The sequence below is a fragment of the Dama dama genome, chromosome 33 (genome assembly GCF_033118175.1).
Source record: "Dama dama isolate Ldn47 chromosome 33, ASM3311817v1, whole genome shotgun sequence".
Classification (NCBI taxonomy): Eukaryota; Metazoa; Chordata; class Mammalia; order Artiodactyla; family Cervidae; genus Dama; species Dama dama.
This window is the reverse complement of record NC_083713.1, coordinates 67,732,324-67,754,595: the sequence shown is the minus strand read 5'-3', so window position 1 is coordinate 67,754,595 and position 22,272 is coordinate 67,732,324. Positions and strand designations below refer to the sequence as shown.

General features: G+C 39.9%; 1 protein-coding gene across 2 annotated transcripts in view; it reads right to left on the bottom strand.

The window, feature by feature from the left end:
- DPP10 (dipeptidyl peptidase like 10) overlaps nucleotides 1-19,401 on the bottom strand; it is a 714,846-nt gene extending 695,445 nt beyond the window's left edge. The window contains exon 1 of one of the 2 annotated variants that reach the window (XM_061135190.1): nucleotides 19,108-19,401. In XM_061135190.1, the coding sequence (XP_060991173.1) occupies nucleotides 19,108-19,179 (72 nt within the window). In that variant the 5' untranslated portion in view covers nucleotides 19,180-19,401. Of the gene's footprint in view, nucleotides 1-18,868; nucleotides 18,985-19,107 lie in introns of those variants that run through there. The other variant, XM_061135191.1, reaches the window with a different exon arrangement.
- Between the last annotated feature and the right edge of the window lie 2,871 nt (nucleotides 19,402-22,272).

Here is a 22,272-nt window from a genome sequence, read left to right as displayed (position 1 = left end):
AGGGGAATGTTTTGACTGAATAGATTTTGTGGGTTTGAAATGGTTCTCACCTTCTTCACTATATAAGGTTGAAGGGGCATAAGAATTTATCATTTATTTTAGTAATTTTTCCTTGAAAATTAAAAAAAAAAAAAAGATTCTGCAAAGGACAAGGTCTTCCATCTCTCCATCAACTATGGTTATTCTTTCTTCTTCATTAGGAGAATAAGTTAACAGTGGCTGACAACAACATACAGCATTTTTAGGCTAATTAAATAATTTTAGCATTTTAATGAAAATGAAGTATAGTATACTATTAAAGAGATGCTTCCCATTTTACAAATTAGGTTCACCCCCCAGGATACATGAAAATGCAAGCATGACATATATTCATCATCACATACTGAAAGTCTCCATACTATGTAATAAAATTACAAGAAATGATATTTTCACAGTGCTGGATCCTGTCCACAAGCAGACTTTATGCTTCACAACACCATTCATTCATCTAGTGATATAAAATCTTTCTTATTGCTACAGAAACTCATGGTACTTTTAAAATGCTATATTAAAATTTCTTAAGATTGTCTTATTTCCTTAACCTGAGTAAGTCATTGAGTATAAATCTGTCTTTAATAGATGACAGTGGATGTCCCTTTCCTTTTTATCTATCCACTGGGAAATGCTCAAAACTTCCCTACAAAGTTTTAGAATATGCAACAGTTGGCACTTATTCCTAAATCTAATGCTTGAGATGGGAAGGATGCTATTCTCTTTTTAATTCATTAGAATAATCTAATTAACATATATAGACTTAGGTTATAAAGATAAAAATATATACATACATAGATGTACACAGCAGTGAAGTGAATGTCAACAAATTGAATACCTTAATTCCAATTAATTACAATATGAGGAGCTGAGGGTCAGAGAGGTTAAGATTCCCAAGGTATTACAGCTAATAAGTAGAGAAAATATCTTTTTGGTCACATACAATCAGACACATCCTAATAACCATCAATTGCTTTCCTTTATTAAATTGAGGTTAAATGATTTATTAAATATTTAAATAAAATTAAGCTTCCCTGGTGGTTCAGACAGTAAAGAGTCTGCCTGCAATACAGGATACTCAGGTTCAATTCCTGGGTTGGGAAGATCTCCTGGAGGAGGCCACGGCAACCCACTCCAGTATTCTTACCTGGAAAATTCTGTGGACAGAGGAGCCTCGCAGGCTACAGTCCATGGGGCCGCAAAAGCGTCAGACGTGACTAACAGACTAACACTCTCACAAGTGATCTAAATGATAGTAAATTACCTACTGTGTGTGGCTGATGAGAAAAGCATACTGGCTGTTTGCCTTTAGAGTTTATGCTACTGTGTGCCCCACTAGACAATTTATCAGGTGTTTAGTGGGAATGTACTAGATTTCAGGCAATGTCCCAAGAGCACAGTCTTCTACATGCATACAATACACAAGCACACACATGCACCAAAATTGGCTATCAGTTTAGTGGACACAAGGAGCTCTAATTCATCGTGAATAAAAGAGTAAACATGTTAAGGAAGTCAACTGTTAACCTATTTTAATAATATTCAGATATTTATAAAAAAAAAAAACTAAAATACCACACATTTTAAATCAACATATGCTAACATTTATATAAAAAGGGAGGCAGCAAAAGAATTTAAGTAGCTTTTACATACAACAAATGTCTCCAGGACAAAGAAAAGAAAAAAATGTAAACATTAATAGTGATGATCTATTTAGAAAATAATAGAATGAGAACTGAGTAGCTGGGGAATACCTGTAGGAGGGAGATTTCTCATTCTACATATACCGATTTTGATGCTTGAAGTACCTGATTATGCTATTCAGAAATTAATGAAGATTGTTGTGTTTAAAGTCACGAAATATAAAAAGATTCTGTTAATATTGGTCATTGAACAAAACAAAATTACATGAGAATGCTGCAAAATAAGGCTTAGATCTGACACTTAGGTTGCTGAATAACTAGGGTGAAAATATTCACTTTTTCATTCATTAAAATAGTGAAGTCCATGTGTCACTCAGGGTTATTGTGAGACACAGGAAAGGCAATCTTAAGTTCTTCTACATGATAAAGTTTACAGATACACCCTACATCCTTTAGTTCTCATCACTTTTCACTAACAAAAAAATAGACATAAGATACCATGTAAAAGACACTAAAATTAGCTATGTCTAGTTTTAAAGCTGGCTTCATATATTACACAAACTGAAGTACACATTTGGACATGGGAGAAACATTTTTCTTTCTTAAAATATTTGAGTAAACATAAAATTACTCATGGTTAATAATTTCAAAGTAAACTTCATTTGTCATGGAACATACAGAAGACGGGAACCATGCTCTTATCGCATTGCCTCATACACAATAGGCATGCACTGAACACTTAAGCAACTGTGTAGCAGAGGACTCAAGAGCAAGGACTCCAGAGGCAGATAGTGAGGATTCAGATTTCTGTTCGCCACTCTGGTTCTTGGAAATCTTCTAATCCTCCAAACTGCAGCTTCTCATTTGCAAAACTAGAATAAAAGTAGTATCTATGACATAGAATTATGGTCTGTGACCCTAGTCTAACTACTTTACCACTGGATCTCACAATTTCCCCATTTTTAACATAAGGATGATGGTACAAACTTGCAAAGTTCTAAAGAGGATTATTACTGTTAACTACCAGTAAAACTACTAGTACTACTATTTTCTGTGGAAAAGAATCAAATATGATGTACTGATCAACCACACACAGCAAATTATGGCCTCATTTTGATAAAGGAAACACCTGATACTTATTATAATATATATGATTGTATGTGACTAAAAGATAGCTTCCCTAATTACTAGCTGTGCTACCTTGGAAATCTCTTCAAACTCCAAACCATAGCTTCTCATATGCAAAACTGGAATAAAAGTAATACCTATCACATAGAGTTATGGTGAGGATAAAATGAGATATAGGCACTTGACTACTGCATGGCATTTATGAATAGTACTCAAAACTTTAGCCTCTGTCAGGGATAATAAAAATGCCAATAATTTTATTACTAAAACTATTTTCCTTTTATAATTATAAATTTACTTTGTAACTTTGTTATATCATGAACTTTTTATTGCCAAATTCAGACTTAAACTGAAGAAAGTAGGGAAAACCACTAGGCCATTCAGGTATGACCTAAATCAAATCCCTTACAATTATAAAGGAGAAGTGGCAAATAGATTCAAGGGATTAGATATGATAGACATAGTGCCTGAAGAACTATGGATGGAGGTTCATAACACTGTATAGGGGACTGTGATCAAGACCATCCCCAAGAAAAAGAAATTCAAAAAGGCAAAATGGTTGTAGGAGGGGGCCTTACAAATAGCTGAGAAAAGAGGAGAAGCAAAAGACAAAGGAGAAAAAGAAAGATATACCCGTTTGAATGCAGAGTTCCAAAGAAGAGCAAGGAGATATTAGAAAGCCTTCCTAAGTGAACAATACAAAGAAACAGAGGAAAACAATAGAATGGGAAAGACTAGAGATCTCTTGGAGAAGGAAATAGCAACCAAAACTGGAGACACCAAGGAAACATTTCATGCAAAGACGGGCACAATAAAGGACAGAAATGGTATGGACCTAACAGAAGCAGAAGATACTAAGAAGGCGTGGCAAGAACACACAGAAGAACTGCACAAAAGACCTTAATGACCCAGATAACCATGATGGTGTGATCACTCACCTAGAGCTAAACTTCCTGGAATGTGAAGTCAAGTGGGCCTTAGGAAGCATCACTACGAACAAAACTAGTGGAGGTGATGGAATTCCAGCTGAGCTATTTCAAATCCTAAAAGATGATGCTGTGAAAGTGCTGCACTCAATATGTCAGCAAATTCGGAAAACTCAGCAGTGCCCACAGGACTGGAAAAGGTCAGTTTTCATGCCAATCCCAAAAATAGGCAATGCCAAAGAATGTTCAAACTACCACACAATTGCCCTCATTTCACACAGTAGCAAAGTAATGTTCAAAATTCTCCAAGCTAGGCTTCAACGGTATGTGAACTGAGAACTTCCAGATGTTCAAGCTGGATTTAGAAAAGGCAGAGGAACCAGAGATCAAATTGCCAACATACACTGGATCATTGAAAAAGCAAGAGAGTTTCAGAAAAGTATCTACTTTTCCTTCATTGACTACCTTATAGTCTTTGTGTGTATCACAACACACTGTGGAAAATTCTTAAAGAGATGGGAATATCAGACCACCTTACCTGCCTCCTGAGAAACCTGCATGCAGGTCAGGAAGCAACAGTTCGAACCAGACATGGAACAATGGACTGGTTCCAAACTGGGAAAGGAGTATGCTAAGGATATATTTTGTCACCTTGCTTATTTAACTTCTATGCAGAGTACATCATGAAAAATACCAGGCTGGATGAAGCACAGATTCAAGCTGGAATCAAGACTGCTGGGAGAAATATCAATAACCTGAGATATGCAGATGATATCAAACTTGTTTGTACATAATACAAAAATACTCAACTAAATTTAAATCTTTTTTTTTTTCCCCCTCAGATAAGAAAACGGAGGGTTGCTTAAGGGAAGTGTCTGGACTCATGTGTAGGAGATCATTCTCTCCTGAGATTCTCAATCCCATATCTGTTTATTTCCTCCCAACCCTACCGCTTCACTTTCATAAAAGCCTCATTTCCTCTTGGCCCAAATACCAGTTCTCAAGAAAGAGCATACCAAGTTACCATGGAATTTCAAATCAATACAGTTATACATATATCATGACCACCGTCTACTCAGTCTTAAAGTTAAAAGACCAAAGGGAATCATGGTGGAATTCAGTCAGATATCCTCAGACAGATGAGATGAGCTACCCCAGGACTGGCAGTCAGGAAAGTGAGTGACAAGAGAAGGAAAACAGGATACATCTTAAAGGAGACTGTATGAGTGGTTATGGTATCCCTTGCCTCCAAAGGGCAGCTCTGAAAGCAGCCATTTTCCAAGAACCACTTCCATTATGCAACTTGTTTTTTGTTTGTTTGTTTGTTGCTTAGTCAGTCGTGTCCGACTCTCATGACCCCGTGGACTATAGCCCACCAGGTTCCTCTGTCCATGGGATTTCCCAGGCAAGAATATTTGAGTGGGTTGCCATTTTCTTCTTCCAGGGGATCTTCCCAACCCAGGGACTGAACCCATGTCTCTTGGATCTTGATCTGAACTTTATTTTGCTAAATCCTCTAGAATGGCTTTTCACCTCCCTGTGTGCAATTATTCTATTAAATACTTCATCTTCTCCACAGAGAGCTATTTGAAATTATCAAACTGTTCTCTCCCATCCTTCAAAAACACCTGGACCAATTTGTTGGGACAAACCTGACAAACAGCATTGGCTGACTGGCTGCATTCCAGAACTTTGCTGTTGATGAATCAGGTCTGACATTCAAGCTCCAAAGGGCTTGTAAAAAGCTATGATAAAATTGTTTAAGAAGTTGGTTGAAACATCAACTATAGACCTGGACTGCATCATTTTTGTGAGGCTGGGGTTGTTAAGATTTTAGGAAACTTGGAAATGTGCCCATCTTTATAGTGTTAGACCAAGGCATTTGTAATAAACCCACATAAGGATTATACAACTCTAGGAGAATGTATCTTTCTTGGACTTAAAATTTACTCTCGACATAGATCCAAAGTAATTATTAGATGTTACTTGTAGAAGATAGGTAAGTGGCAAAAAAAAGTCTGTCTGCTATAAAAGATAACCACCAAGGTTATAATTTAAATGCCCTACTGGATATTAACCAGTTTTGGATCTAAGTTTGCAGATTTTGTATGCCACTTATTTCCTGAGTCTCTTCCTCATATGCTTTTCAAACTAGCTTTCCCATCTTGATGGTTTCTTTATTCATAAGTTAAATCCTTGACATATGTTCCCTATACATTCATATGAGAAGCCAGGATTTCTTACTTGATAGGGATCAGTGCTGCTTCACAGATCATATATAATCTATAGTCTATCTTCCCATTCTCTGTCACTTCATCTGAGAAATAAAAAATAGCAGAAAATCGAGGTTTCACCCAACCATTACACTCATGTCTACCCGCTCCTTGATGCTTCCAGATAGGATCAATAGATAATAGATTTAATCTTATTAAACTTACTGCCTAGAAAAAAAAATTTAAAGAAAAAAACCTAAACCAGCTGGAACCTTCCCCTGTTAATTCTCACCCACTTATACTTCATCTGACAGCAACACAGACAAACAGACAAGGCTTCTATGATCCCATGATGGAGTGAGTCTCCTACCAACTCCCAAACCGGAAGAGAGGACCTCTGATTACTAAACTACTCAGGTTGCTAAATTCACCAATGGGTACGACCTTGAACAAGTTATCCTGTTCTCTGTTGTCTTGTCAGTAAATCAAGTAACATAATCACCATAGTTAGTTCTAAGAACCTTTTAAAAGAATTCTATCTGTAATATGGGAAAAAATGAAAGAAAAATAAATTATATTGTTTAAAACTCTCAGTCAGAAATAGGGACACACAGCACTTGCTACTAATCAATACCATCTACAGATTTTACGCTGGCAATCTAGTGGTTCCCATGCTCAGGTCATATAATATGAAACTGCAGCATTCCTATGAGAATGGATATTTTCTCCTCAAAAATTGGCTTTAAATGTAATTTAGCAGATATTAATGGTAGCAGTTCCATGCTATCATATTTACTTAATTTTTATCATATATATAACCTCTTGGTACTTTGTGACCTGTCTGAAACACCTTTTCTAGTTACATAGAGACTCATTCTGGAGTTTATATAATAATCATGGGCTTGTTATACTGCATAGCTCCAAACCAGCAATTTTATACCATGATGCTTTTGTCCTGGATTTCCCCTTAACTAAAACTCTCTTGTGTGACCAATAAGCAATACGAAGCTGACATTTCTGAGCCCAAACAGCTAATCCTAGATTGTATTTACCTATTTTCAAATATTTGCACCATCTGTGATTCTATATTAGTTTTTTTAGATTTGCCATTACAGCTCTCAGCTCTGAATAGGAATGCAACAGCATTCCAAATGTAGAATGTATCATAAGCATGAGTAGGATTTTTAACCATAGAATGGAGGGGAAAAAAATCAGGAAAGGCAAATCCATACTCAGTTCTCCACCTCCAGAATGCAAACATTGTTGATTTTTCTGCATTTATAAAGAATCTAAAAATAAATGGATATTTTACAAACCAACACCTAATCCATCTTTGCTTTGGAGCCAAGCTGAACCCATATAATCTTCATATGTAAAAAAAAAAAAATCTCAATATTAAATGTGCTCTGAAGTTTAGTCAAAGTAACAGAGAAAAGAGATGAAGCCAGAGCCTCCAATCCATCAGAAGCCTGAATCCCCATCCCTTTGCCTCTGGTACTTGTTGTTAAACACTCAGTCGTGTCCAACTCTTTTTGACCCCATGAACTGCATGCAGCACACCAGGCTTCCCTGTCCTTCTCTACCTCCCGGAGTTTGCTCTCACTCATGTCCATTGAGTCAATGATGCCATCCAACCACCTCATCCTCTGTCACCCCCTTCTCCTCCTGCCCTCAATCTTTTCCAACATCAGGATCTTTTCCAAAGAGTTGGTTCTTCACATCAGGTGGCCAAAGTATTGGAGTTTCAGCATCAGTCCTTCCCATGAGCTGATTTCAGAGCTGATTTCCTTTAGGATGGACTGGTTTGATCTCCTTGCTGTCCAAGGGACTCTCAAGAGTCTTCTCCAGCACCCAATATTCATTAACAACAATACAAGCACAGCCATTTTCATCATCCCCTGGTTAATAAACCTATCTCATTGCTAATCTTCAGAACAATTCTGCAGGGTAAGCATCATAACATTTTCAGATGAAATATTAAATTCAGAGAGATTGGGTAACTCGCTCAAACTAGTAATTAGAGTTTAAACTGAGGTTGTGGCTTCCCAGGTGGCTCTGTGGTAAAGAACCCACCTGCTAATGCAGGAAACACAGGAGATGTGGGTTCTACCCCTGGGTTGGGAAGATCCCCTGGAGGAGGAAATGGCAACCTGCTGTAGTTTTCCTGCCTGGAGAATCCCATGGACAGAGGAGCCTGGTGGGCTATAATCTATGGAGTCACAAAGATGAGCAAGCATGACATCATCAAATGAATAGAAAGCCATTGTTCTTTCCACTAACAAGAATTTTGTGTGACTCAAAACTACTTCCTATATATTTAGCATATAAAAGTTCCTCTGATCTAGTACTGAAACTGGGGACACTGACAAAATTAGTACATCCTCTTGAAATGGTTCTGTTTTCCAAGAACTCCAGCAAATCAGAAGCCTGTTGTTTCTACTAACTTCCAAAGAAAGCTCTAAAATTCACCTTGATGCTTTTGAGAGTACCTAGGTGCATCCCTCCATTCACAAGAAGAGACTCATCCAATCACTTGTCTATTCATCATTGAATTGCAGTTTCAAGTGCTGAGTGTAAAGATCAATGGGTCCTCTTTTATGCTGAAGAGAAGAGGAGGGGTCTAAGAATGCTCATGTCTTCATGTATGGTGAGAGTTGCTATCATTTCCTTGGAACAGTGCACCTCACAGCTTATTTTCATGATGGCTTTACGGCATTGGGGTGATCTCTTGCCACAGCTAGTTGGAGAAGATGCTTATGTGGTTCCATGGTTTTGTGACCAGATGCCAAGGGTCTAAAGACCACTGGCCTAGAACCAGCACGTCACAATGGAGAAACCAAGAAATATCAAGAGTTTTGCCTACAGATTCAAAGCCTTTAAGAACATTAATTTAAAAAACAAATTTTATTCTGATGTCAAATGCTAAGGAAGGTGTCTGTGCCATCAAAAAATCACCAGAGACTCTATATCAATAGCTGACTCTGGTGGCATGACACATGAAAAATGGGTATAAGTGAAAGACCCCAAATCAAGTATTGCTTCCTATTCTAGACACTCACCTCTACACTGACTGTCTCCTGATTTGAAAGCTAAGACAAAAAGAGTTTCTCAAAATGTTACCATTTGTGACTTTATGGCTATTTGATGGAAGAATCTGGAAAAGCAAGTTCACTATGGATGTTGCAGTTGTCTAGACTCAAGGAGTCAGTCTTGGAAAGAAACTGGAGTTCAGAAATATAGAAAGGCAGAAAAAACTGGATTTGGATTTAGAGATGGCACGGATGCAAAGGGAAACACAGGAATCAAAGGGACCATCCCGTAACACAACGAGCTCTGATTTCTGTGTGCAAACAGACATTTGTAAGGAGTGACAGATGCAAAAGAAACCACCCATGTTGCCACTCTGGCACTAAAGTTGGGTAAACCCCATTTACAGCAATTATGAGGGTGAGTCTCTTCATTTCAGCTCCAGGTTCAATTCACACCTATCTATCACTGCCAACATGACTTGTCAAGAAATGAAAACCACTTAATTCATAGGATCAGGGACAAGGAACAACTTTATGAAGATGCTGAATATACCTTCAAAATATGCTTTCTTTATATCTTAAAAACACTCTTTATAGAATTCTAAGAAGCAGCAAACAGTGAAATGCAGTCTTTTTCCTTAAAAGCTCTAAAAGCTAATGGAGTAGATAGAAAATCTATTCATAAATTCATAAATCCCAGGAAATGTAAATTACATGCCAACCTAGCCAAACAAATGACCTATTTCTACATTTGAGACATTCTTCATGAATTTCAGATTTTTCTTTGTGAAAAGATAGTTTTGACCTCTATTCCAAAGGTATCTTGATTCCTAATCCTATATTCTGTGTCTAAGTGGGAAGAATTATTACGCAAGTTCATAAAACACTTATTTAAAGGGTTGTTTTGTTAAAAAAAAAAAAAAGAAGAAGTTCTAGCACTTGTTTCAAAATATGTGAAATGGAAAAAAAAAAAAAAAACAACATGTCTTGCATTCATTAATGCATATTAAAACCTTTCCTGGAGGTGAGATGTGATTAATGGAGTATCAGAATTTTCACTTACTCAATTACTCTTGCAAAAAGTAAAACCACATATCGATAACAGAAAAGGCCCGTTTCTACCTTGTATAAGCCTTATTAATGCAACTTTGAGTGGTCTCTCTGGCCCATTATTTGAAAATAAATTGCAGGAGAGCTTGCCATTCAGGTTCTCAATAATATACCTCAGATTTGTCATATTTAGGTTTTCAGAGCAGAGACTTTCATACAGAATAAAAAAATCGAATCTGTATTTAGATCTTAAAAGGGGATTGGGGATAAAAATAATAAAAATAGCTTGTTTCCTCACTTTTCTTCATTTGCTATCTTGTAACCTGATACATAGGTTTTTGCATTGACCTGAGAAAAATCAATAAGTATGACAAATTACAATAATATTCAAGTCAGATAATGTACAACTTGGCTGGAGAATATATAGATGACTTGATTTGGCTCTCCCAGATCAGAAGTCAGTTTTGATTATGCACTTTTCTTAAATTTCAACTCAACATATCATCAGTTCCCACATACAAAGAATTTCTAAGGAAATTCAGTCATTTCTGAAAACCAAACTTCTGGAAAGAAGATATTAAACCATGATCACTTCAAAAAAGATCCTAAACAGGTTAGCAGTTGAAAATAGTTACAAATCAATCAGGTTGTCATAAATTTTTACTGAATGCCTTATAATAAGCCAACTGTAAAATACTTAGCATATGAAGATCATTAGTGTGAGTGTGTGTATGACCCTTTGGAATAGAGCCCACCAAGCTCTTCTGTCCATGAGATTCTCCAGGCAAGAATACTGGCATGGGTTGCTGTGCCCGCTTCCAGGGCATCTGCCCTACCCAAGAATCAAACCCACACCTCCTGCATTGCAGGTGGATTCTTTACCCATGAGCCACCTGGGAAGCCCACGGTAATGGTATACAAACACACATACACACACACATATGTATACATTCAGTATTTTCATTAATGTAAATGCAAAATTACCCTTGCAGAAAAACACAATAATCTACTCAGATAATTTAGACACATACTAGCAATAAGAATAAAAATATAGGGTTGACCAGCAAAGGTCATTCAGGCTTTTCCATAAGCTGTTACCAGAAAACCTGAACAAACTTTCTGGCCTACCCAACATGTACTAAGTTTTACCCTGGGACAGAAGTTAAACAAGCCCCTTCATATGGATTGTCTCTAATCCTTGCCACTTTCTCCCCACCCTCTTCCTTTAAAGATGAAGAACAGATTTCAGAGGGGTTAAATCATTTGCCCTCCATTGCACAGCAAATGGCAAAAGAAAGATTCAGTCTGAAATCTGTTGGACTCTGTTTTCAACCCTACCTCATGCCACCTTCTTCTCCAAAATATAATTAATCTGAGAATCATTTGGCAATTCCAAAATATATTGCAGAAGATGCTGTTCTGGTTAGTGGGAAAAGCGTATTATCTGAAAATTGCTTTAAAAATTATTAATGCTTTAACAATTCTGAAATAAACCATGGGATGAACAAACTTGAAAAGAAAATGAAAGTCATTTTCTATTATGTAGAAGACATTACCAGGAGTGCTGTTAACATCAATTACAGTTTGAAATAAAATGTGTTTTTTTTTCCTATCAGCTTCGGATACAAGCCAGTTTTCTGTATTTGGTCTGGCAGTTGGGTGTTATATTTATCATCACATACAAATATGTCTGAAACCTTGGAAATTTAGGGCAGTTTAAGGAAAATGATGAATAACAGATGAAGTCTCTCTTAAATGTCCCATTCTCCCCACTGAGCCTACTCCCCAGCTTCCTCTCTTATCCTGGAAATGACAAGCCTTCTTTTAGTGAATACATAATAAATAAGAATGTCTGCCAGGTAGGGGGATGGTAGGTGCACACTTTAAAAGCCTTGGAAAACATGTGTTGTCTAGATGGAGAAAAGTAAACAGAGATTGGCTATTGCCAAAAAGCTTGTGGACCAGGTCAAGTACAAATTTTAACACAAGACTGAGCTGGGAATAATCAATACTGAACTATATGACTTCTCAAGGAGAGGCAGCATACACTTTTCATTGAAGTATTTCTAACTTTACATGAAGATGTGCTTATGAAGAAGTTTATGTTTCCTCCACTGTTTACTTTTGCTCTTTTGGAGCTTTTACAGGTCTTCAAGTGGGGAGAGCTCCACCCTTTCCTGGTTGACATATATCTTACTACATATCCCCGTTAAAATGTTTCAGCAAGATATTAACTTGATTAGAACCCACAGTCACTCAGCAAGTATGAAAATACATGGAGGTAACCTTAATAGTCAGACATCAAAAATGTTGTGTATATTTAAATACTGCATAGGAATAGCTGTTGAAAAGAAAAAATGGGTGTAAAAATCTTTCAAATTATCTGAGCCCAATACAGGGTTACTTAGTCTCACTCCCAATGACAGTAGGCACACCCACCCTGGGCTCCTCAGGGAACTCCACTTGCAATGCACATTCTCCTGTTCCAAAACTGAAGTCCCATCTCCTGAGATATTTCTGTAAGCCACACCCCTCTTTTCTCTTTCTCCATGCTAATTACCAATATAAATGCATTGAAAACAATATGCATGTTCAGCAGCTAATTCCTCTGTTAGTGAGACTTAACCAATGTTTACTTTCAGCATGGCCTCTTAGAGAGCAGGACGGTAAAGAAGTAAGGCTTTATTTTTTTTTTTTTTAATTTTTATTTGTTTAATTTTATTTGAAGGATAACTGCCTTACAGTATTGCACTGGTTTCTACCAAACATCAACATGAATCAGCCATAGGTTTACCCATGTCCCCTCCCACTTGAACATACCTTCTACCTCCCTCGCCATCCCACCCCTCCAGGTTATTACTGAGTCCTGGTTTGAATTTCCTGAGTCATTCAGCAAATTCCCATTGGCTATCTGTTATACATATGGTAATATGTTTCCATGCAACTCTCTCTACACATCCCACCCTCTCCTTCTTCCACCCCAACCAAGCCATGTCCATAAGTCTGTCCTCGACGTCTGTGTCTCCACTGCTGCCTTGCAAATAGGTTCATCAGTACCCTCTTTCTAGATTCCATATATGTGCATTAGTATACAATATTTGTTTTTCCTCTTTCTGACTTACTTCCCTCTGTATAATAGGCTCTAGGTTCACCCACCTCATTAGGATTGACTCAAGTGTGTTCCTTTTTATGGCTGAGTAATATTCCATTGTATATATGTACCATAGCTTCTTTACCCATTCATCTGTCAATGGACATCTCAGTTGCTTCCATGTCCTAGGTATTGTTAATACAGCTGCAATGAACATTTGGGTACATGTGTCTTTTTCAATTTTGGTAGAGAAGGGAGTTTACATTGAGTGGAAATAAGGATGTTACAGAATATCATAAAGTCTGCATTTCTGCCAACTCAATGCCTAACTCAATAATATTTACTACATCATTAAAAAATTTGTATGCATGTGAAAATTCATATGTAATCATATACAGGTGTATTAATTAATGCAATATGCTGGAAAATGCTAAAATGATACAGCAGCTGTACGTGACTCAATGACCCTCTAAGTTTCTGCCTCCCTGGGTTCCTGTTCCCAAACTATACATTTAATGAAAGCACTTGGTATGAGATAAGCATTATTCAAAAGCTTTTATTATTATTTCATTCAGTCCTTACAACAATCAGGTAGAGGATCTATAGCCACCTCCAATCACAGATGAAATACAGAAAATGACTTGTCTTGCTCCCCAAAACACAGTAATGACTATCAGAGCTGAGATATGCATTTGAATCTGAGCTTTCCAGTGTATAACATATAGACAGTGGTAAATAAATACTCTGGTAAATGGCACAAAAACTCACAGTCCTAGTTGCAGCGTTCTAGCTTTGTGGCGGTGCTAATGGTAAAGAATCTGCCCGCAATGCAGGAGATACAAGATATAAGTTCACCCCCTGGGTTGGGAAGATCACCTGGAGGAGGGCATAGCAACCCACTCCGGTATTCTTGCCTGGAGAATCCCATGGACAGAGGAGCCTGGGGGCTATAGTCCACAGGGTCGCAAAGAGTCGGACACAGCTGAAGGAACTTAGCATGCCATGCATGCTACATGATAACCTATAAATAAATTTAAAATATGCCTATAAGTACTAAAAGTCTAAAACATAATATAATCATAAACCAAACCAAAGCTTGGAAATAATTTTAATTTTACTTAGACTGGGAGAAATTGGTTCCAGTGTTTTGTTTCCAATATAACACTCTTCATAAGATAATGCAGCATTAATATTTAATAATATAATTTTCTTTAACTTGTTTTTATATACTTTAAGCTTTCTTAAATGTGTAATTTGCTCAGTCTTTGAAATAAACAGAGAGATCAGAAGCTTATAAGCAATGAACATTTTGTGGTGTGTTCTAAACTCAGCAGATAAAATGTCATATATATTTGCAGTAAGACATATATATATATATATGTATATATATATATAATGTATGTAATAAGAAATTAAGGGATGATAGGAAATGTATGTAATATCTCCTAAGTTATGGATGGCATCACTGATTCAATGGACATGAACTTGGGCAAACTCCGGGAGATGGTGAAAGACAGAGAGGCCTGGCATGCTGCAGTCCGTGGGGTCACAAAGAGTCAGATATGACGTGGTGACTGAGCAACAAGTTATAAAAACATCTACATAGCACCTGTACCCAATGTCTTTTATAGCCAAATGATATAGAATTCTTCTACCAATAAGATACTATGTATTTTATATTGAATGTTGAGAAGTAATACATTTTCTATTAAAGTTTCTTAACATGATCTCTAAAAGCTTTCTTTGAAGTTCTGTGTTAAAAACAATATAAACTAAATTATGAGATGTTTATGTATTAGGGAAACATGGAAGAATAACTTTTTTATGAATTCATTAAGTATTCATTTGAAATTTTTAGTCAGGTGTGCTAGATCAAAGTTGAAGTAAAAATACTGGATCCTAATTTCTTTGTGAAAACTTTAGGTTAATATCACCTAAAAGTCAAAAGTGCCCTAATATTTTACAAAAGGCATTTTATGTATTATCTATTTAACCCAATTTTGTTCATGAACTATTTCATTAATAGGCTGCTATGTAAGAGAGTAAGAGAGTGGATTTCTACTAGATTGCATTTTACTGTTGTTGATTTTTTATGCATAACTAATACTGCCTCTGCAGCCAAACAGTTGTTTATAAAAATACACTTTTTAGTCATACTTCAGAAAGTAAGGTTATCGTTTTTTCTTGTTTATTTTTTTGTTTGTTTGTTTGCTTTTTTGTTGTTGGGTTTGGTTTTTTGGAGCTGAGAGAACTGTCAAACAGTTTAGGAAATATTTTTACCCATTGGACTCAGCAGAAGGGTGCCACCTGGTGGCAACGTGAGCAAATTCTAAACCAGGTCTAACTACAGAAAGGAACTTGTTTAAGAAAGCTTGAAAGTCTTATCACTACCAAAGGCAAATGATAGAAATATTTTTTTTTTAAGTTCCTATGTACTTATCAGGATATATCTGGTTTTATATTATTTTTAGAGATACTAACCTAATTTTTCAATTTCAAGATTTATTATTTACATTTACAGTTGAAGAGTTAAACACAATCTTTTCCCATTTTATATTCAAGGTAAATTTGTACACATGCATACATAACATTTGCAATTCTTCTGCATTATGCCAGTAGAAGGGTGTTGAACTGTAATTGTGTAAAGGTTAGAAGATGGAGCTTTAGACTTAAAAGAGCTTATTTTTTTTAATGCCATAGACTAGGACTATGTCTCATCTCCACCACTTATGAAGACAAGGTTGATCAAGTTGTTCAGTTACTTGAGAGAATCCTCTGTTTTCTCATCCCTAAACTAGGAATAATGACAAAACCTAACTTTCAAAAAGTGTCAGCTTTGAGGATCAAGTAGAAAAATGCATTCAGTGAGTGCTACCTTATCAACCCAGAGGACAGTATTCAGCACACGGCAAGCACACAGGAAGTGATTTCCAAATCTAACAGTAAGTTACAACTAGCCACTCAAGATTATGTATTCCCTGATGTAAAATGGATATTGATTACGTTAAGTGGGAATGACTGCTTCTATCCATAGCTAAGCATTTATTTTTAGACATTTTGTAAATGTGGAGTGTTATAAAAACAACAGAAGTAACTGCTGTAAACATTTATTTAATCAATGAAGCTTTAAAGGCAAGACTACTGAGATGATAAAAAAAATATCTCCAATGATTCAGAACAGTAATAAAAATATTCAGTCCCTGTTATTCTTGTTGCAGCTGCTCCCAGAGGAGCGGCTATGTCTGGTCATGGCACCCTATACTAGAAGACAGTAGTAGATAAGATGTAATAGGGATGTTGAACTCTCTAAAAGGCCACAACAGCAGTCAAATTATGTAGTTCATAACCATCTCACTGAGAAGAAAGACTCTGGTCTTCCATGATGCTGTTGGTGGAAATGGGTGTTTGATGGCCTCTGGACAAGGCATCTTTGAGGTTTCATAATAATTACTACCACAAAAAGCGAAAGACCTTTCTGGCAATATTCAAAAACTTAAATCACTCAAAATCAACACCTACCAAGTGACTTACTGGAACATGTCCCCTATTTAACCATTAAGTAGGATTTCATACAGCTACATTTTTAGATAAATTTGTGAATCTTTTTTTTTTTCCAGAAATATTGCAGAAACTTGAACAATCGATCCTGTCTATATGGAGGTATTATATCTAGGACCACATGAGAGTTACCAAACAACTGCAGAATTAAATCACAATGACTATTAATAAAAAACATAGAATCTTAAAAGAAATAGTTTAAGCTATCACAGAAATTGTCCACATCATCTGCTCATCATTTTGTATGTCAAGCTTTAGACAAAGAATAGACTACACATAGGTATTTTCTGGGATTGCCTGGAAAACTCCCAGTGGGATGCTGCCATGTATATTTCGGTCTTCCTTTCCTTTCCCTTGAGAAATCAATCTCTTCCATTTTAACTCAAGTGTAATATGCATACCATTGACATTGTAAAATCATGTCAGTGCTCAGAAAGGCACTTAAAAAAACTCAATTAAAACAAGACTTCTACAAATGGCCACTCCCTGACTATTCAAAGAGGCATAAGTAAAAATGCACACCAACAACGGATTCAAGCTTGAGTCTCTGTCTTCATGTGAATTTTAAGTACCAGATTAGTTCTGACAGAGGGCTTTGCTGTGGATATACAGCTTGTTCACTATTTACATAAACATTTTCAGCTTCTGTATCCTCTTCTTCCTCCCCACCTCCACCATCACTGAACTGTTTGCAGAGCCTCAAGTAACCAGCTGGTGTCACAGGTTAGTGAGTAAAGATTTCATGTGGAGCCTCTCACCTGACTAATCACTCTTATTGGTAGTATCATTCCAAGTGCAGTAGAGAGGCTCAATGGCTTGTTAATGAAATTTAAGAGCTGTCAGCCTGAAAGAGGAAGTTAAATCCATGCTCCTCTCCTGAAATTATTTTTATAATCAGCTAACCAGTTGCTACCTTGTGATGTGTGCTGGAGGGAGCAGGGAAAAGAGATACAAGGAGAAAGGACAAGTTATATACATGTTTTAATATTTTCATACTTTTCTCAGGGTAAGGAGCAAAAAGAATAGTTTAAGAAAACAACTGCTTTATAAAAACTGCATCATCCCTCTGAGTAAAGGGAGGGGGCTTTAAGTCTTTGAGTAATCCTCACCACCTATGTGAAACATATGTGAGCAAAACGAGAAGGGGAGGGAAGGGCGAGAGAGAGGCCACGAGCCAGGAGCGACAACCAGGACTAGAATATTAATAACGGCAGCCCTGGAGTCGCCCCCCTGCCTCCCGCCACTCTGAGCCGACAGCTCGCCTTCACTAACTCCTCAAGGCTTAGAATATGCGAAGAGCCGAGCCCTCCCGTAGCCTCGCTGTCTGCACCCACTTCGTCCACTTCTAGCAAGGAGCTCGAAGTGTCTCCGCCAGAAATGCTTTGAGAGACCTTCAATAGTGCACTCGGGGCAAAGAGACCACCTCTGGACCCCGGCGCCTCCATCGTCTAGCTCCGTGGTTATCGTCAGACCTAAGTGTAACCCTCTTGGTTCAGACCCTCTAAACGAGTAAACGTGACAGCATCCCCTGCCGGCTCACACAGCCTCCCTCCTCTTGGCCAGGGCACCTCGGCGCTCCCGACCCTCCAACTTTGGGAAAAGGCGACGCCGAACTCACGAGTCACCCCAACCCAGGGACAGAGACGAGATGGAGATTCACCGTATGGGTTATGCTACAGATTCCTAAAGACCGAAACAAAACGGGGTGGCCAGAGAGGAAAGACAGAAAACGGACTAAAATTACCCTCAGCCAGCACAGCGCACCTCCTCATCTCTGCAGAAACAACACATCTGGACTCAACAAATCACTAAAGCCAGCATCTTCCCAGTTCCACCTAATCACGCCTTTTCGCTCCAAGCTCGGTTCCAAGCAGACAACAGATGCGTGGTACACCCACTTCCCCCATTTTGCGCCCCCCACCCCGCCCCCCGCCCATCCCCGTCCCGGTCTCCTCAAAGGAAAACAGAAAGGAAAGGAAAAACTCTGATGGCCTAAAGGTCATCTGCCTACTCGGGTAAGCTTTGGTCTCAGCTACGTGAAAACAGGGTTCGAACCCAGCAAGTGGAAACCTCCAGGAGAGCAGCAATTCCTCCAACGTGCTTCAGTAGGAGCCAAGGGGTCCCCATTTCTTGGCCCCGGCCACCTCTCCCTCCGTCGGGGGCCCGCCCGCGGGGTCGCCCAGGCCACGCCAGCCTTTACCTCTCGGCCCCCTTCCCCGCGGCTCTCCACCTTTCGCATCCTCTCGCCCGGCCCCGGAGCGCACTCGGAGGCTCTAACTTCCTGCAGAGTCCATGGAGGAGCTGAGGAGAGCCTGGAACCGGGGCGGGGGTGGATGGGGAGAAGGAGGCGTGGGAGCCGAGCCCGGGAGGAGGGGCGGGGGCAGCGCGGGCTGGAGCCTCCCTTGCTGGGAGGGCCCGGCCGCAGCTGCCAGCTCTCACCTGCTCGGCCGGCTGCGCCGGGCTCGCCCTGGCCCCCGGGGTGGGCTGTTGCTCCTGCTTCATGGCGGTCATCGCCCGCGGCCCGCGGTGGCGCTCACTTCCTCGCGGGCACTTCAGACTCGGGGACCGTCACTTGGCAGGAATCGCATGTCACAGGCTCCCGAGGCTCTCCGAATTGGCGGAAGGCAAAGCGGCGGCGACGGGGTGGGGGAGGGCAGCGATGGGGAGGGGAAGAGGAGCGGCAGCAGGCAAGCTCCCCCTTGCAGGATCCCTCCTTCGGCCACCGCAGACCCTCTAACTCCCCACTCCCCCCGCCCCCCCCCCCCCGCCCCCCAAAGCGCAGACGGCCTTGGAGAGCCGACACCGCCAAGTGCCAAGTTAGTGGAGCGGCCAGCGGCTGGAGAGCGGCACCTGCCAGCGCTGGAGCGTGGTCTCGCAGTCCCGGAGGAGCCCGGCTCGCCTTCCACCGCAGTCTGCGCCCCCCCGCCAGCCCCCGGGGGCGCCCCGCGCCGAGCTCAGCGCGCCAGGTGGAGCAGCCGGGAGCCGCGCGCCAGCATCTCTGGAGCAACTGCAAAGCGGCCGGGAGCACTGCGCCTGGCGCGAGCGCCCCACACGCGCGGCGGAGGCTGCCCGGCTCCGCGGGTCCGCTCACCCCCGCCCGCCCCCCGCGGGCTCCTGCTAAAACCCGGAGAAGCGGAGTGCGCGCCGGCAAAGCCCTCGGTGGCTGCTGCGCTGTTACTGGGCATGCTCCTGCGCTCCGAGAAGCCAGCGGGCAGAGGGGTCCTGGCGGCCCAGAGCCCCATCCCGGGCACCAGCACCTATCGGGACCCCAGAGGTTGTCGTGGACTGATTATGACCGGTCTTCTGATTTGAGTCAATAGGCAGGGATCCTTTAGCCTCCAGCCTGGATTCCCCGGCTAGTTGGTTAATAATGCCAGTGGACTTCCTAAAGGTTGAATAAAAAATCGATTCCCTGGTACCCATACTTTTCTCTCTCTCTCTCTTTCTCTGGACACGAAGATAGATCCTCACATTTTAAGCCCCTTTACACCGTACCCTTCCTCAACACAACTCTCTCCCTTTCAAAGTTTACGTTGTAGTGAGTACTGGGAGCCTGGACCGTGGATACAAAACATTGAGTCAATGTAGCTTTTTGGAGCCGACTCCCTGTGGGTATAATAAAACCAAGTGCGCCAGTTTCATCCAAACGCTCTAGCACGCGGATTTCCCGGGATGGTAGAAAGGACCCGCCCAGAGCAGGTGGGCAACAATAGGCCCTGGGTCTCAAGCATTGGTTGTTGAGATTTCTCGCCAGAGACTGAAAGGGAGGAGTCAACTATCCGGTACCAGAGGGTTCAGAAGACAAGCTGTGAGGTTTCAGCAGAAGGGACCTAGAAAATGCGTGGGGGAGGGGAGAGGAGTCGCCTTGAGTCCTGTTTTATTAGCTAAGGACCAACTCCATCCTTGTCTGAGTTACTTAGTCCAAGAACAGGCCACCTCCTAGCAAACTCAAGAGATGACCCTGGGTTTGATCCCTGCTGGGGGGCAGATCCTCTGGAGTAGGAAATGGCGACCTGCTCCAGAATTCTTGCCTGGAAAATTCCACGGACAGAGGAGTCTGGCAGGCTACAGTCCATGGTGTCGCAAATAGTCAACACTTGAGCGCGCACGCACATATACATACACATAGCTGACGAAATGTTGTAGGATAAACAATGTTTTTATCCTGCCTTGTTGGTTCCTAAGGCATGCATTGTCACACTTGTCCTAAGCATTAATTGTAACAATGGTGCCTTTAAGATATACGTTTTCTTTTTTTTTTTTTTTTAAGACAGCCAGATTCACCAAATTTGAGTAGATCAGAGAATAAAATGACTTTCTCTACAGAAAAAAGTAGTATTTGAATGGAGAGGAAAGTTGCTTTTCAAAAACAGGTAATGAAGCACATATTATGAGTGATCTATTATAGTGTGTTAGACCATTTTAATAGGAATAATTCTGCTAGTTGTGAAAGTGCAAAACAAAAGTTTTTAATGAAACAGTAGTAAAATAGCTATTGGGCAATTTAGCCTTTAAATCTGACAATACAGATTTTCCCTTACATGTAATGTTTTGGGAGAAAGGGTGCTCTATTTCAAAATGTGTTTTTGTCCTTATACTTTGCTCTTCTGTTCATTATTTCCATGTTTCATCCTTTGCATTTGTTTCTATATTGAACAACTGACTTGCAGGAATTGAGTTATATACAAATATATGTATTTCTGCCACATAGGACAAGGGAGTTATCCTAATTCTACTTAAGATTACTTATTTGATTGAATTAAGCTGTTCAATTTGCATCCATTATCAGTATTCACTATAAAATCCACTTGGGTCACAATTCAAGACATAAGTTGTATGTTTCATGTATAATGTGTATTTGTGTGCATACATCCTATTTTAAAGGAAAGATTCTTTGATTTAATCTGAGTCTTTGTCTTTTTGTTGGGTCCTTATCTTGTCTGGTGGTGCAGAGTAAACCGTCTGCCTACAATGCGGGAGACCCGGGTTGGATCCCTAGCTCGGGAAGATCTCCTGGAGAAGGAAATGGCAACCCACTCCAGTATTCTTGCCTGTAAAACCCCATGGATGGAGGAGCCTGGTAGGCTACAGTCCGTGGGATTGCAAAGAGTCAGACACGACTGAACCCAAGCTAAGAGGATTATTTTACAGCTGTTGGGATCTAAGTTAAGGACATTAATTAAAACTTAATCACAGATAAACTGGGCTTCCCTGGTGGCTCAGACAGTAGAGAATTTACCTGCAATGCAGCAGACCTGGGTTTGATCCCCTAGGTTGGGAAGATCCCCTGAAGGAGGGCATGGCAACCCTCTCCAGTATTCTTGCCTAGAGAACCCCACCGACAGAGGAGCCTGGCAGGCTACGCTCAAGGAAGTCACAAAGACATGACTAAGCACAGCACAGGTAAACTAATGTCTCCAACTTAATTAACTCTATTTTTGAAATGTGACGTCCTTGAATTACAACATAAGATTTTCTACTTTATTCCTTATTAAAGAAAAAATTCCACTGGTCAAGAAAAAAAAAGGCTTATATTCTGAGAGAATGTCTGAAGCTGAGTGTTGCATGGTTTCTGATTATGTTATCATATAAAGACATAAAACA